The sequence below is a fragment of the Sminthopsis crassicaudata genome, chromosome 6, assembly GCF_048593235.1.
Source record: "Sminthopsis crassicaudata isolate SCR6 chromosome 6, ASM4859323v1, whole genome shotgun sequence".
Lineage (NCBI taxonomy): Eukaryota > Metazoa > Chordata > Mammalia > Dasyuromorphia > Dasyuridae > Sminthopsis > Sminthopsis crassicaudata.
Window position 1 is genome coordinate 188,086,610 of NC_133622.1, and position 14,130 is coordinate 188,100,739.

Sequence of the window (14,130 nt, forward strand, 5' to 3'; positions counted from 1 at the left end):
ATTTTTGGGGAACTACATCCATGGCCCCCTGAAACCTCCCTCTTTCAATGACTATTTTTCAATTATTGAGAACAGCCTATTTTTTTTTTTTTTTTTTTTTTTACAAACTAGACTCACCAGCTTTTTAAAAACCAGGCTTGTCAAGGCTTATAAGTCTTGTTTCTGATACTCTTCCTCAGATTCTACTAATAGATGTCAGCCCCAAGTAATAGGTGCTCCTTATTTAGAGGAAAGTTCAATACATATTCACCAAAGAGCCAATTTTAGAAAAATTTGAACTTAAAATTTTTTTTTCTTATGACCTTGGATCGGCACTTTCTCCATTTCTGGGTCCTACTTTCCTCCTTTGTAAAATAAAGGGGTTAGGTTAAATCAGAGGTTCTTAATCTTTTTTTGTGTGTGTGTGAGTATCATGGCAGTCTTTTGGCAATGTGGGGAAACCTCTGTATCCTTTCTTGGAATCAAGTTTATCGGGAAGATTTGTAATTGAAGGAAATGCTAAATTTTAATTAGAGGTTAGTGAAAATAAAGATATACTTTTGTTTTCCCATTAAATTCTTCTGCAATCTATTCTAAGGTCTCTTTTTGAGCTCTATAAGTTTTTTTTTGGAAGCCTTACTCTATTATTGATTTAAAAAATAGTTAAGTTCAATTATTTGCTGAAACAAAACTGTGCCTTTTGTTGAAAATCCTAATGTGTTGCCAGGGTCTGATAGACATGCTTCTCTATCAGATGGGATCTTTCTTCAGCAAGTGCTGTCCCCATCCTCAGTTGACTGTTCCAACAGTGTTGGAAGCAGATTTGTCTGCAAAATATGGCAGGTGACAGCTTTGCCCTCCCAGAGATTTTATCCTTTCCTATTCAAATTACTTCTGCAGCCAGAGCCTTTCAGTCAAGTCTGATTTTTCTCCCTTCATTGTCAGCCTACCCATTAAAGCTCTTATGACGTTCTTATATTTCCAACGTGCATTTTAAAGCCTTTCCCAAGGCTTGAGAGAGATAATTTTCCTTCACTGAAATTATGTTTCAAAGAACCTAAAACAGAGCAAGATATACTTCCTGTCAACTCTCCCTGTGAAAATGGAAAGCAGGAAGAAACCAAGTCTTCCTGACTGCCACAAGATCCTCGAGGAAAAACTCTCTGGAGCTTTGTTCCTTTCAGGGCTGGTCTGGCATCTTTCCCATCTGTCATTCCACTCTGTGTGGTTGTGGGTAAATCATCAAACCTTTCTTTGACTCAGTTTACTCATCTGTAAGACAGGGATAATAATTTTTGCCTGTGTTCCTTCACAGAGTTGTGGGCTTACGATGAGCTATCAAGGTTAAAGTGTTTTGTAAACCATAAAACTTCATAGAAATGTTACTTGTTATTGTCATAATATTGTTTTTTTTTTTGTTAATATTATTAATAACATAGTTTCAAGGAATAATTTATATTGCTGAATCACTCTTGCCACTTAAGAATTCTGAGCCATCTTGGACAAGCCTTTGGTGCTTTTCTCACTTTGGTGGTTCAGATGGCTGCGGTGACATCTCCCTCCATTAAGGCTCAGGGTTATTCAGATTAGGCTCTGGTACACTTCAGGTGACAAGATTTTGTTTTTAGATGGGCGCTGATGGTTCAACTTCTCTGCTGGTTCACAGACCTCATACACTCCATTGCTTCCCCCTGGGGTAAACTTGGCCAAACTTAGTTAGTTTACAGCAGGGACAGCCTGAGGCGGCATGGGAGCTACTTTGGGCACAAGGTGGGTGGGAGGATGTGAATAGCTACCAAAAAGTGAAACTTTGGGGAGAGAGCTTTAGTCAAGACAGACAGGGACTCCTGGCTCTTCTAGTATCTTGTTTCCTGTGCTTTTCCTATACTTGCACCTGTTAGCTTGACCATCAATCAGTTTTCTGTCTTCTCATCAGTTCCTTGAATCTTGGCCATCCCGAGAAATCAAGCCTGGGCCCTGGCTCAGGTCTTGCCTTGTCATTCACACTTGCATGGACTCCATCTCTTACGTATTTCTTTTCCCTCAGAGGCCATCTCATCCAATCACCAGTCTATCTGCTGGCAGGGGCCAGAGATATGTTCATGAAGCATTTTCTGTTACCATCATCAGGGAGGCAGGGGCAACAAGGCAGTGCTGGCTGCCAAGGTCTAATGAGGGCACCAGCTTCTTTTCTCATTTAAGGCTTCTTGAAAGCACCATATAAGAAATAATAGCAACCAGTTAAGCACTACTTTTAGGTTTGCAAAGCACTTTGCAAGTATTTCATTTGATGCCCCCAACAACTGGGGAGGGGAAGTAGATAGGTATCCTCATTATTACATTGTAAGCTCCCAGAGGGCAGAGATTATTTCTTTCTCCTTTGTGTCACCAGCATTTAGCACAATAAATATTTATTGATTATCCCCATTTTATAGATGACAACTGAGGTAACAAGGTTACCTTGTCCAAGGTGATGCACCTAACAAGTATCTGAGGCTGGATCTGAATTCAAGTATTTCTGATTGCAGGCCCAGCATCAGTACACTGGGCCACCTGGCTGCCCAGGAAGTACACTGGCCTCCAGGATGGTTTTAGGTTAGCCCATTACGCCATAGTTAGAACTGTGGGTTTTGGAATAAAGGAAAGAACAAATCAGAGTTCTTTGTGGCAAAGCAGTATATTTCTAGATGGGACTATCCTGCATGGCTTTTCCTTGTGTTTTCGTGTTTCTGTGGGGGGAGGGAAGTGGAAGTTGGAGGGAGTCTTGCATTTTGGACTGTGCCATAAGTTGCTGCAGACCTTAGGGACAAAATACTAGTCTATGATGACCATGTTATGGGGTCAGTGATAACTGTATCCTCCACAATCCTTTATAAACCTTCTGTGTTTCCTCAGGGAGCTTGGTTAAAAGTCACAGGACCCTTGCAATAGCAATCAATAATTGTGGAACCCTAACATTTGGGTCAAGAAGGCTTTACTGGATTGTGGCAAATCAAGGACAATTGAGACAAGCTCCTTTTATCAAATGTACAAACGATGAATCTTTTCTTTTGTAAAAATGCTAATGGTTGAAACAATAGAGATACAGAACCGAAGCCTTGAACAAGGAGAGAGTTAATAGTTTGCTACAAAATGCTGCGCAGACAGTTCGAGAAATACAATTTGGGAACCAACCCAAGTAGAACACCCTCAAGGACAAGAGAGGCAGGCCAGATCTAATGATGAATGCTGCACTAGTCATTTAATGCCAAAGCATTAGGATTTGTTTGGCATAGATGATCCAAGAAACGTGGATAATGGACTTGAAGCTAAAAGAGACCTTGGAATCACCTAATCCAGCCCCTTCATTTTACAGAGGAGGATACTGAGGGTCAGAGAGGAGAAGCAATGGGCCACATTTGCAGAGTCTCAGGAAAATGTGGGACTCAGAATCCAGGTCCTTTTATTTAAAATGCAGGTTCCTGAGTCAGAGAAGGGAAGATAAAGTAGAATTTACCAACTATTAAGGAATCTGAATATAATTACTTTAACCAAATCAAAGAAAAAACCCATCAAACCATTAATTAAGTTCTTTCTTTATGTCAAGACACTCCACTAAATGTTCAGTATACAAAGACAAATGCTGAATAATTCCTGACCTTAAAAAGCGTACATACATGACACCCAAAGCAGGTATTAGGAACCTTAGGAGAACCTTAGAAGCCATCTATCCCAATTCCTGCATTTTACAATTAAGGAAACTGAGATCTAATTGATTAAGTTTTTCAAGCTTTCCCAGGCATACTGAGGATTTATAATATCAAATCCAGAACTGTTTCCATTTTGCATCAGTCTCACTGCCCTCTCGAAGCAGCCCATTTCACATTTGGATAATTCTGATCATTAGAACATTTTTTCCTTTTATCAATCTGAAATTTGCCACTTTTCCGAGTCTCCTGTCTCCACCTTCCAACCCTTCAAATATGCTTTCAAATGAAAGCAGCTATAATGTCCTTTCCCATGTTGTAAGTCTTTTCTTCCTCAGGTTTGAAACATTCCCAGTTTTTTCCAAATGCTCCTCATAAATTGTTTAAAGTTCCTTTACACCACCCTGGTCATGGCCCTTCTCTTCACATGTTCCAGTTTTGCAACCAAAGTTCTTCTTTCCGAAAGTCCCTTGCCCTCTTAATTCTGGAAAAACTTTCATAACTCTTTTCTTGCCTATAATGTCCAACTTCTGTGTGTGGAGGCCTAATCTCTTCCTTTAAGCCCCAAGGTAGGTGACACTTCCAGGAAGATCTCCCTGATGCCTTTGCTCCTTGGTTAAATATTTTTTCTTCCTTCCTTCCTCCCTCCCTCCCTCCCTCCCTCCCTCCCTCCTTTCCTTCCTTTCCTTCCTTCCTTCCTTCCTTCCTTCCTTCCTTCCTTCCTTCCTTCCTTCCTTCCTTCCTTCCTTCCTTCCTTCCTTCCTTCCTTCCTTCCTTCCTTCCTTCCTTCCTTCCTTCCTTCCTTCCTTTCTTTCCTTCCTTCCTTTCTTTCCTTCCTTCCTCCCTCCCTCCTTTCCTTCCTTCCTCCCTCCCTCCCTCCCTCCCTCCCTCCCTCCCTTCCTTCCTTCCTTCCTTCCTTCCTTCCTTCCTTTCTTTCCTTCCTTCCTTTCTTTCCTTCCTTCCTTCCTCCCTCCCTCCTTTCCTTCCTTCCTCCCTCCCTCCCTCCCTCCCTCCCTTCCTTCCTTCCTTCCTTCCTTCCTTCCTTCCTTCCTTTCTTCCTCCCTCCCTCCCTTCCTCCCTCCTCCCTCCCTCCCTCCCTCCCTCCCTCCCTCCCTCCTTCCTCCTTCCTTCCTTCCTTCCTTCCTTCCTTCCTCCTTCCTTCCTTCCTTCCTTCCTTCCTTCCTTCCTTCCTTCCTTCCTTCCTTCCTTCCTTCCTCCCTCCCTTCCTTCCTTCCTTCCTTCCTTCCTTCCTTCCTTCCTTCCTTCCTTCCTTCCTTCCTTCCTTCCTTCCTTCCTTCCTTCCTTCCTCCCTCCCTCCCTCCCTCCTCCCTCCCTCCCTCCCTCCCTTCCTTCCTTCCTCCCTCCCTCCCTCCCTTCCCTCCTTCCTTCCTTCTTTCCTTCCTTCCTTCCTTCCTTCCTTCCTTCCTTCCTTCCTTCCTTCCTTCCTTCCTTCCTTCCTTCCTTCCTTCCTTCCTTCCTTCCTTCCTTCCTTCCCTCCTCCCTTCCTCCCCTCCTTCCTTCCTCCCCTCCTTCCTTCCTCCCCTCCCTTCCTCCCTTCCTTCCCTCCTTTCCTCCCCTCTTTCCTTCCTCCCCTCCTTCCTTCCTCCCCTCCCTTCCTCCCTTCCTTCCCTCCTCCCTTCCCTTCCCTCCTCCCTTCCTTCCTTCCTTCCCTTCCTTCCTTCCTTCCTTCCTTCCTTCCTTCCTTCCTTCCTTCCTTCCTTCCTTCCTTCCTTCCTTCCTTCCTTCCTTCCTTCCTTCCTTCCTTCCTTCCTTCCTTCCTTCCTTCCTTCCTTCTTCTTCTCTTTCTTCCTTCCTTTCTTTCTTTTTTTCTTTCTTCCTTTCTTTCTTTTTCTCTTTCTTTTTCTCTTTCTTTCTTTCTTTCTTTCTTTCTTTCTTTCTTTCTTTTCTTTCTTTCTTTCTTCTTCTTCTTCTTTCTTTCTTTCTTTCTTTCTTTCTTTCTTTCTTTCTTTCTTTCTTTTCCTTTCTTTCTTCTTCCTTTCTTTTCTTTCTATCTTCCTTTCTTTTCTTCCTATCTTCCTTTGCTTTCCTTTCCTTCTTTGCAATGTGGCTACCATGGAAATATATATATTTTTTGGCTGAGGCAATTGGGGTTAAGTGACTTGCCCAGGGGCACACAGCCAAGGACATGTTAAATCTCTGAGGCCAGATTTGAACTCAGGTTCTCCTGACTTCAGGACTGGTGCTCTATCCACTTCATGGAAACATGTTTTGCATGACTTTATATTTTTGGTGAACATTGTATTTCTTGCCTACTCACTCAGTGAGTGGAGGATAAGTAGAGGGAAACAATTTGGAACAGAATATGAAAATAAATTTTTAAAAAAATGTCTTTTTCTGCTTCTCACACAAACTGACTGTTACCCTGAGTAACACGGTGTTGGTGTTCCAGGCAGTTCTCTAAAACTGCAGAACAATTGCTGACTTGTTTTGGAATAGGAAATTTCCTCACTAGAAAGTTCCTTCCATAAATAATGGGACCAGGAAAGAAAAATATGTCTGTTGCCAGAACAGTCCCACTTTGTAAACTAATGCTCCAAAATGGGGGAAGCTCCCAGGTCCTCCTGGATAGCTTTTATTAAACTCATTCTGCCCATGCATGCAGGGTGGTTTTCAGATCAGCTGATGTGCCTGCTCTGTAGAGATGGTCAATTGCCTTTGGAATTTGAATTCAAATTAATGTCATCACTTGGGTCTAGCATCTGATGCAGGACATGCTGCCAGGAACACGGTGACCTTTATTTTGTTTTTTGGCTGAGCATTCTGTGTGTAGGTTTCTCATTGTCCTGGTTCGGAGGCTAGGTCTGGAACGCCTTGCTCCCCCTTTCAAGGATGAGAAAGAGAGTGAGGGCTTGGGAGGGGGACGGGGTCTGGGATGACATCTTCTTGGCACTGAACTAGAACTGACTTATTGCTTGGAGCCTCAGATTGATTATCTAAAGTGATGCATTCTGTGTCCTGTATGATTCCCACTGGCAGAAAATCAGCCAGTTTCTGCACGTAGCTCAAGAACATTAACAGGCCGGTTTGGGTGGGTGGGAGGGTGAGAGGGAGAGGGAGTGGGGATTGGGAAGGGACCTGAAGGCCTCCAGCTGGGAGCAGCAGTTTGAATCAAGGCCCTCTGAAAATTTTCATTTGCATGTTTTGAGTTATTGCAGATTCCCCCCACCCATGTCTACAACTTCCCCTATATTATTAAGGGTTTACCAACTGGAAGGAGGACACAGAGCAATACGCAGAACTGGGTGTTTTTCCTGATGAGGCTGGAGTAGCTCAAGAGAGGGATTTTAGAATTTTCACCCTTTTCCCCATTAGGTTCCTGTTTTTGATGCTAGTGTGTATTTGTCAAACTAGCCCATCCTTTGGAAGGCTTATGCTGTTCAGACATTATGTCACTCAGGGCATGTCCCTTAACTGCTCTCAGCCTCAGTTTTCTCATCTGAAAAATGGGGAAAATGATAGAACCCACCTCCCAGAGTTGTTTTGAGGGCCCAATGAGACGACAAATGTGAAATGTTTTGCAAAATCTTAAAGGTAGGGTGCTCACTATTAGGAGGGTGATGTAGCATACAACTATGATTAATCAGCACCAATCTGCTTGATCCAGATAAGAATCCACAAAACTCCATCAGATTTGGGACATCCAGTTCTACTTGAGCTCCAAGTCTCTCTGATATGTCCCTGACTACTTTTCTTATTGAATTTCCCCCTTATAAATCTGACTTGCTTTACTCCCCCTCTTTTAACTCTCTGTCTGGGGGAACTCAGCCCCACCCCTAGTTATGGAGCTGGAAGATCCGAGATCATTTAAGCCAATCCTTCCTTCCTTTCCTTTTACAGAGCAGGAAAGTGAGGCCCAGAGACATTAAAGTCAGACAAATATTAGGGCTGGGATTTGAACTCAGGTCTTCTGACCTGGAAGTTTTTTTTTTCTGTATCATGTCTTCTCTTTTATTTTGTCATTATTTATAAGGAAGAGATTGGACTTTTTAGATGACTTCTAAGGTAACTTCCAGATCAAAAATTCAAGGTATCCCCTGCAGAGTGCTTTTTGCATGCAACTTGAGAATTATGTAAAAATTGCTACAAACAAATAAAGAATAATATTCTTTCACATTCTACATGTGAAAGAGTCATACATATTCCTTCAGGAAAACCATCTTAAATCTCCAGGGACCACTTTGTAAGGCCAGAGAAAGGCAGCCATCAACCTAAAAAGGGATGTGGTGACTCAAATATTGACACTGGTTGGATTTCCCCCCCCTTTGAAATAATGATTTATGATCCTTGAATTAGGAAAACAGTCCTTTTTTTGAAGGGGGAGTCACAAAAAAAGGATACTCTGTGTATTTGTCTCTTCTACTAATACAACTTCCTGAAAACCCTGTATCCATCAGAGTGCCCTTGAAGACTTTATTCTCCCAGAGTCGCTGGCTGCATTTGGGAAGCCACTTCTCAAGGAAAGTACAAGAGCAGGGCATATTCCCACCTGTGGCTTTTCTGTATGGGGAAATGGCATTATTCAAAGGGTGACAGCTTTTTAGCCTCTTGCAGGATGACTTCCCATTCCTTAACTTTTCATTCCTTTTTTAAAGCTTTTTATTTACAAAACATATGCGTTGGGTAATTTTTCAACACTGGCCTTTGCAAAACCTTCTGTTCCAAATTTTCCCCTCTTTTCCCCTACCCCGTCCCCTAGATGGCAGATAATCCAATACACACTAAATATATTATAATTTTTCATCCTATTCTTGGACTTTCTCCTTATAACTTTTTAGCAAGTCCTTTGGTGGTGGAGGGTAGAGGGTGGATGGTGGAGAGTGGGAGAACTCTTAGATCATCCTTGCATCCTTCATCTAACAATTCCTTTGGCCTGCCAGTCCATGTGCTAGGAGTATAACTGCTCCTGGGGCTGACCCCATCACACAGCCACATCTCTGGCTTCATGTTACAAGGTCTTGCAAGGAGTCACTTGTGTGTGTCTGTAAAGGGCATTGATCAAGGGAAGTTTTTTTAAGCCATGATGAACTTACATGGAGGCTAGACTTTGGTGCCTTATTGAGACAGTGGGATGGCTCTTAATTGGGTTTCAGGGACAGGGGCTGTCTCCATCATGATTCACTGACTTGGGAGGTGGAGGAGAGAGGAGAAAAAGTACTGAAAAAATGAGCTAATGGATCTTCTTGTCCTTCCAGTTTTAATTTTTTTTTGGTTCAAAGTCCATGCATAAAAATTCAAAGTCCATGTTACCCTTCCATAGGGATATGGCAGCTTTAGGGTAGGGATTTCCTGAAATACTCTAAGTGTATTTCTTGGAGACAGAACTTCGCTCATCAAGCCCTTAATCAGAGGAATTTGGAGGGTTAAGGTCACATTGGAGGCAAGAGATTGAGATGTTGCCACCTCCCATTATTACAATGAATTTTTCAGACAGTGAGTTTCTATCTGCTTATTCAGCAGCCCTAAAGTGTAGTTGTCTAAGTCTGTGTCTATATAGAGTGATGGTTTGAGACTGGAAGTGACTGTGTAGAATTCTGTAGGAGCAAAAATATTTTGCTAAAATATCAAAGGGACATCCTGGTGGCAACTCCAAGTTAAGTGTGCATCTGAGGTAAACTTGTGGACTACTGTGAGGCCTTTACATGTTTTCTATATCTGTTTATAGACTTCTGTGAATCCTTTTTGCCATTTACATTTGCTGTGGGTGAAATAAATATCCTTTATGAGATTTGCACTTTCTACCTTGAGTACTTGTATGATAGCTGTATATCCTTTTTTGCCTATATTTATGGAAAGATAAGCAATATTTTTGGAGTATTTGGAGATTTTCCTGGAGTAATCTCTAAATGGAAGCCATAAGCCAATGAGGGAAAATGATTTCTTTTGGTTTTTAGGATGATACCCAATCCATGTGAGCCTAGAACCATGAGGGGTCCTGAGCCATGGAGAGATCAGCTTTAGGAGAGACCTGTGGTCTGCTTCTTGATGAATTAAGAAAGCTTGTGGAAGGCCCAGCTCCAAAAAGTGTTTATGAACAAGCTAATAGGGGAATAACTAACACTCAGTCCTATGAAGATTCTCATCATGAATGGAAAGGCAAGAACTCATCCTAATGATTAGTCTGGAACAGCTGTGACCTATGGAAGATCTCTGGAATACTTTATTCAGCTGACTATCATGGAATGGGAATATCTTTTGTTCTAATGCATGGAAATCTCAGAATCGGAGAAGGGCTGCTGTCCTTGGGCAAACTATTGGCAGTGATTGTTGCCTTCTTGCCTCCCTGATTGTAGAAGCACAAAGAAGATGGCAGCTTCCTGCAATCTCATCATCACCCATCTCTGCTCCCTGTTCCCTCTGATTCCCCAAAGCCAGGGATACATACCCCATCCTTACTAGCTCTCTCCACCTATCTTTGAGCTGTTAGCCCTGACCCAAGTCTCCCTTCCCCTACATAGTTTTCTGCATGCTAATCATTATATTGCTGTAGGTAATTCATAGCTTTATGGGCCCAAATTTCAGTTCCCCAGACTCTAGGATAGTTACCCAGAACAATGGGGAACATGGAGTTATGATCAGTTGGTCAAGGACAATTAGGAGAAATAGTGTAAAAGAGGGCTGGTTTAAAGGGGATGCATTTGGACACTTATGTCTTGGGGTGTGGATTTGATATTTAGAGAAAAGGGAACAGCTGCTGGAATAAGGCCCTGAATTTTTTGTCTTTGTTATAATGGTGACTGCTATTGAGTATAGATGACAGAAATTTAAAACTAAAAATTAAACGTGAGATGTAAGTGTCATATGAATTGCTCCCTGGGCCAATTACCTGTGACACTGGCTTACCTAAGAGAATAGGAAAGGTCTCATAATGTGTTGTCAATAACCCAGTTGCTGCTGACCTGGTGACAACATTATCACCATCAAACCTTTAAATGTCCTATGTGCCCAAGGCTTCAGGTAACTCACAGAACAAGCTAGCCCAAAAGTCCTCTCCAGGGACACACAACACGAAGAAATATAGAAACACCATCTATTCACAGTCACAGTCTCAACCAGTCGGGTTTTTCATAGAATTAAACCATTGAAGAATTACAGAATTTGAGAGTTGGAAGGCATTTCAGTGGCCACCAAGCCCAACTTACACATAAAGAGAATCTTTACTCTACACATACTCAATAAGTGGTTATCGAGCCTTAATCTGCTGTTTCTATTGAATTGTTTTAGTCCTGTTCAACTCTTCATGACCCTATCTGGCATTTTCTTAGTGAAGATACTGGAGTGATTTTCAATTTTTCCCCTCCAACTTATTTTACAGATGAGGAGGTACTGCTGTACTACCTAGCTTTGCTAGCTTGAGGACCTCAAAATAAGGGAGTCCAGTGTTGCCCAAAGTGGTCCATACCACTTTAGCTTAGCCTGATTTGTTAAGAAGTGAGGCTGTCCAGTGCAATGATTCAGCTCAATGGTCTTGTGATGGAGAGAGCCATCTGCACCCAGAGAGAAGACTGTGGGGACTGAGTATTTTCACAATTTTTGTTGTTTGTTTGCATTTTGTTTTCTTTCTCTTTTTTCCTTTTTGATCTAATTTTTCTTGTGCAGCATGATATTTGTGGAAATATGTATAGAAGAATTGCACATGTTTAACATAAATTACTTGCTATCTGGGGAAGGGGGTAGGAGAAAGGGAGAGAGAAATCTGGAACACAAGGTTTTGCAAAGGTCAATGTTGAAAACTTGTGCATATCTTTTGAAAATCTTTTTTTTAAAATGTGGGATTGCGATTGTTTTTCTAATACGAATAAATTGTTTTCTTTGGAATTCCACGTATTATTGTTGGTTCTTTCTTCTGGGACTAAATACAACAAGTTTAAATCCTGTAACTTTGTTTTTGTTTTGAGGAGGCAATTGGGAGTAAGTGATTTGCCCAGTCATACAGCTAGTGAGTATTGAGTGTATGAGTATGGATTTGAACTCAGATCTTCTGGTGTTCTATCCACATCTAGCTGCCCCTTGTGGTAGCTCTGGATAATTACTTGAAGATATCTATCAGATAAGGTAGCTAGGGAGCACAAGGGCTAGAGTGTCGGATCTGGAGTCAGGAAGGCTTGATTTCGTGAATTCGAATCATGGCTTAGACTCTTACAAGCTGTGTAACCCTAGACATTTCACCTAGTCTGCCTCAATTCCCTCATCTGTCAAATGAGTTAAAGCAAGGAAATGGAAAACCAGACTCTTTGCTAAGTAAAACCCCAACTAGAATCACAAAGAGTTGGACATGACTGGAAAAAAATCCCAAATAATAACAAAACTCTCAGTTTCCACTAAGTCTTCTCTTTTCCAAGCTAAACCTCCCGGTTCATTTAACAATTCCTCCTAAAGCATGCACTCAAGTCTCTTCACCATCCTGTATCCCTCCTTTTGTTTTCCCTTCCAAAAGGATTTTGCAATTGTGGTATAATATGGGTGAGCCTGAAATAGAAGCCGAGAGGCCCGACTCCTCCTGCATTTATAAAAAGTTGCCGTCAGGCAGCCTCAGAGTGGGAGAGAGGCTGCTATCCACCTTCGAGCTGCCTGCAGAATTTTCTGCTTTTTTTCTTCCAAAGATCAACCACCTTGTTTTGCTGATGGTATAAACAACCACAGCCATTTATTTCTATAACCTCTTTTCCACTTTTCCCTGGCATGCAGCTCAATAATGATTAAGCAAGTTCTTGATTAAATGTGGGTGAGATGAACTTTGCTGTGTTTCCTATGATTAGAATAACGGACAGCCTTTCTGGAGCATGGCTCATCTAGCATGATCGCGTCGAGGGTTTTAATTTGGAAACCTTAATGGGCACGTCAGATAGAAACCCAGCATTTGGGAGATTTCGGGGAAGCTGCTGGCTCCCACTTAATGGCAACCACTTAATCATATTTGGGCTACTACTGAAAAGCATTTAAAATGAATGACAGGCTTTGCGCCTGTACCATCACCAGCAATTGTGTCAGTGTCAGTGATGGTTTCATGGAAAGAACACTGGACTTACAAAAAATCTAGGTTTTAATTCTAGACATGAAACATACTGGTGATATTACCTTTAGTCAACTCCCTCCAATTCTCTGAACCTCAGTTTCCTTTTTTATCAAAAGGATAGTCAATTATTCATACATTTCTTCAAGAAGCAACCAATAGGTTGTCTATAGAGAGAAATAAATCCAAGCTCTGTCGTGAACACCTTAAGCCACTTGAACATTTATGCATCATGATTTAACTCATCTGTAAAATGAGAGGTCTAGTTGATTTCTGAAATCCCTCTCATCTCTCAGTTCAATGTGTCCTTTGGTTGTTGTGGGGGAAAGCACTTTGCCAGTTATATAGTTTCTATTGGAAATGTCAGCTCTTTAATAAGAGTCTCACTTTATTTGTTGACTTAATGCTTTCAAGATTTTCCTTACAGTTGTGCAAGGAGAAGTAAAGAGAATGTATCTTACCTCTGCCTTCTTGCGATTCTTTTGCTTGACAATGCTCAGTTGTTTCTGGATTCTTGGATGGTGATATGTGCTCTGAGGTACCTGTTCAGAATGTTATCCACAAAGATTATTAGGAAAACACAAAAAAGCGATCTTAAAAGAAACAAGTGCATCTAATAACACGACTCACATCAACAATTCTCATTTTCATCTCATGGAGTCCTCACTAGTCACACAATGAAATATGCAAGGTTGATTAGAGTAAAACTATCATTTATTTGCTGCTTCACAGATTTTGCCCTGAGTGTGGCTTGTTAATTAAAACAAGCAGTTCTAGAGTTAGATTTCTCAGTTTTTTGTTCTGTTTGGCTGAGACTTGTGTATGCCTTTTTGCTGACTGACTCCATGGCCAGACTACGATATTAACAGTAATGTTATTGTTCAGTTCTTATCCTCTCATACTCACCGGTTCTGGCTTCTTCAGACCAGGAAGTATATCAGGAACTAGAATGCCTCGGGGTCTTGGGACAGTCAAATTAAACTCCTTCGGTCTGGTTAACTCTGGGTACTTTATGTCCTGAACCACCCTGTTTTCTATTACATCGTTCAGGTATTCAATCAGGGTTTGTATTTGCGGTTCCCATCTTGAAACAAGAGCAAAAAGAGAGAAGAATCAATCCAGTTGGTCAACAAACATTTATCAAGAAACTGATGGATACAGAGTATTGTACTAAACACAAAATTCAATCAATCAATAAACATGAACACATTAAGAATCTATTCTATGGGGAAATGGCTGATTAAGTTATAGTATGTTAATATGATGGAATACTATTGCTCTGTAAGAAATGATGAGAGGAAAGATTTCAGAAAAGCCTGGAGAGATTTACATGAACTGATTCTGAGTGAAGTGAGTAGAACCAAGAGAACATTGTACACAATAAGACAACATTGTGTGATGATCAGCTGTGATAAAACCTAGCTCTTCTCAGCA

General features: G+C 41.5%; 1 protein-coding gene across 5 annotated transcripts in view; it reads right to left on the reverse strand.

Moving 5' to 3' along the window:
* The window catches only part of CFAP99 (cilia and flagella associated protein 99), a 175,910-nt gene that overhangs the window by 54,577 nt on the left and 107,203 nt on the right, over window positions 1-14,130 (reverse strand). For all 5 annotated transcript variants that reach the window (XM_074276858.1, XM_074276854.1, XM_074276857.1 and 2 more), the window contains 2 exons: window positions 13,603-13,780; window positions 13,158-13,238 (listed from right to left, as the gene is read on the reverse strand). In XM_074276858.1, coding sequence (XP_074132959.1) covers window positions 13,158-13,238; window positions 13,603-13,780 — 259 coding nt within the window. The remainder of the gene's footprint in view (window positions 1-13,157; window positions 13,239-13,602; window positions 13,781-14,130) is intronic.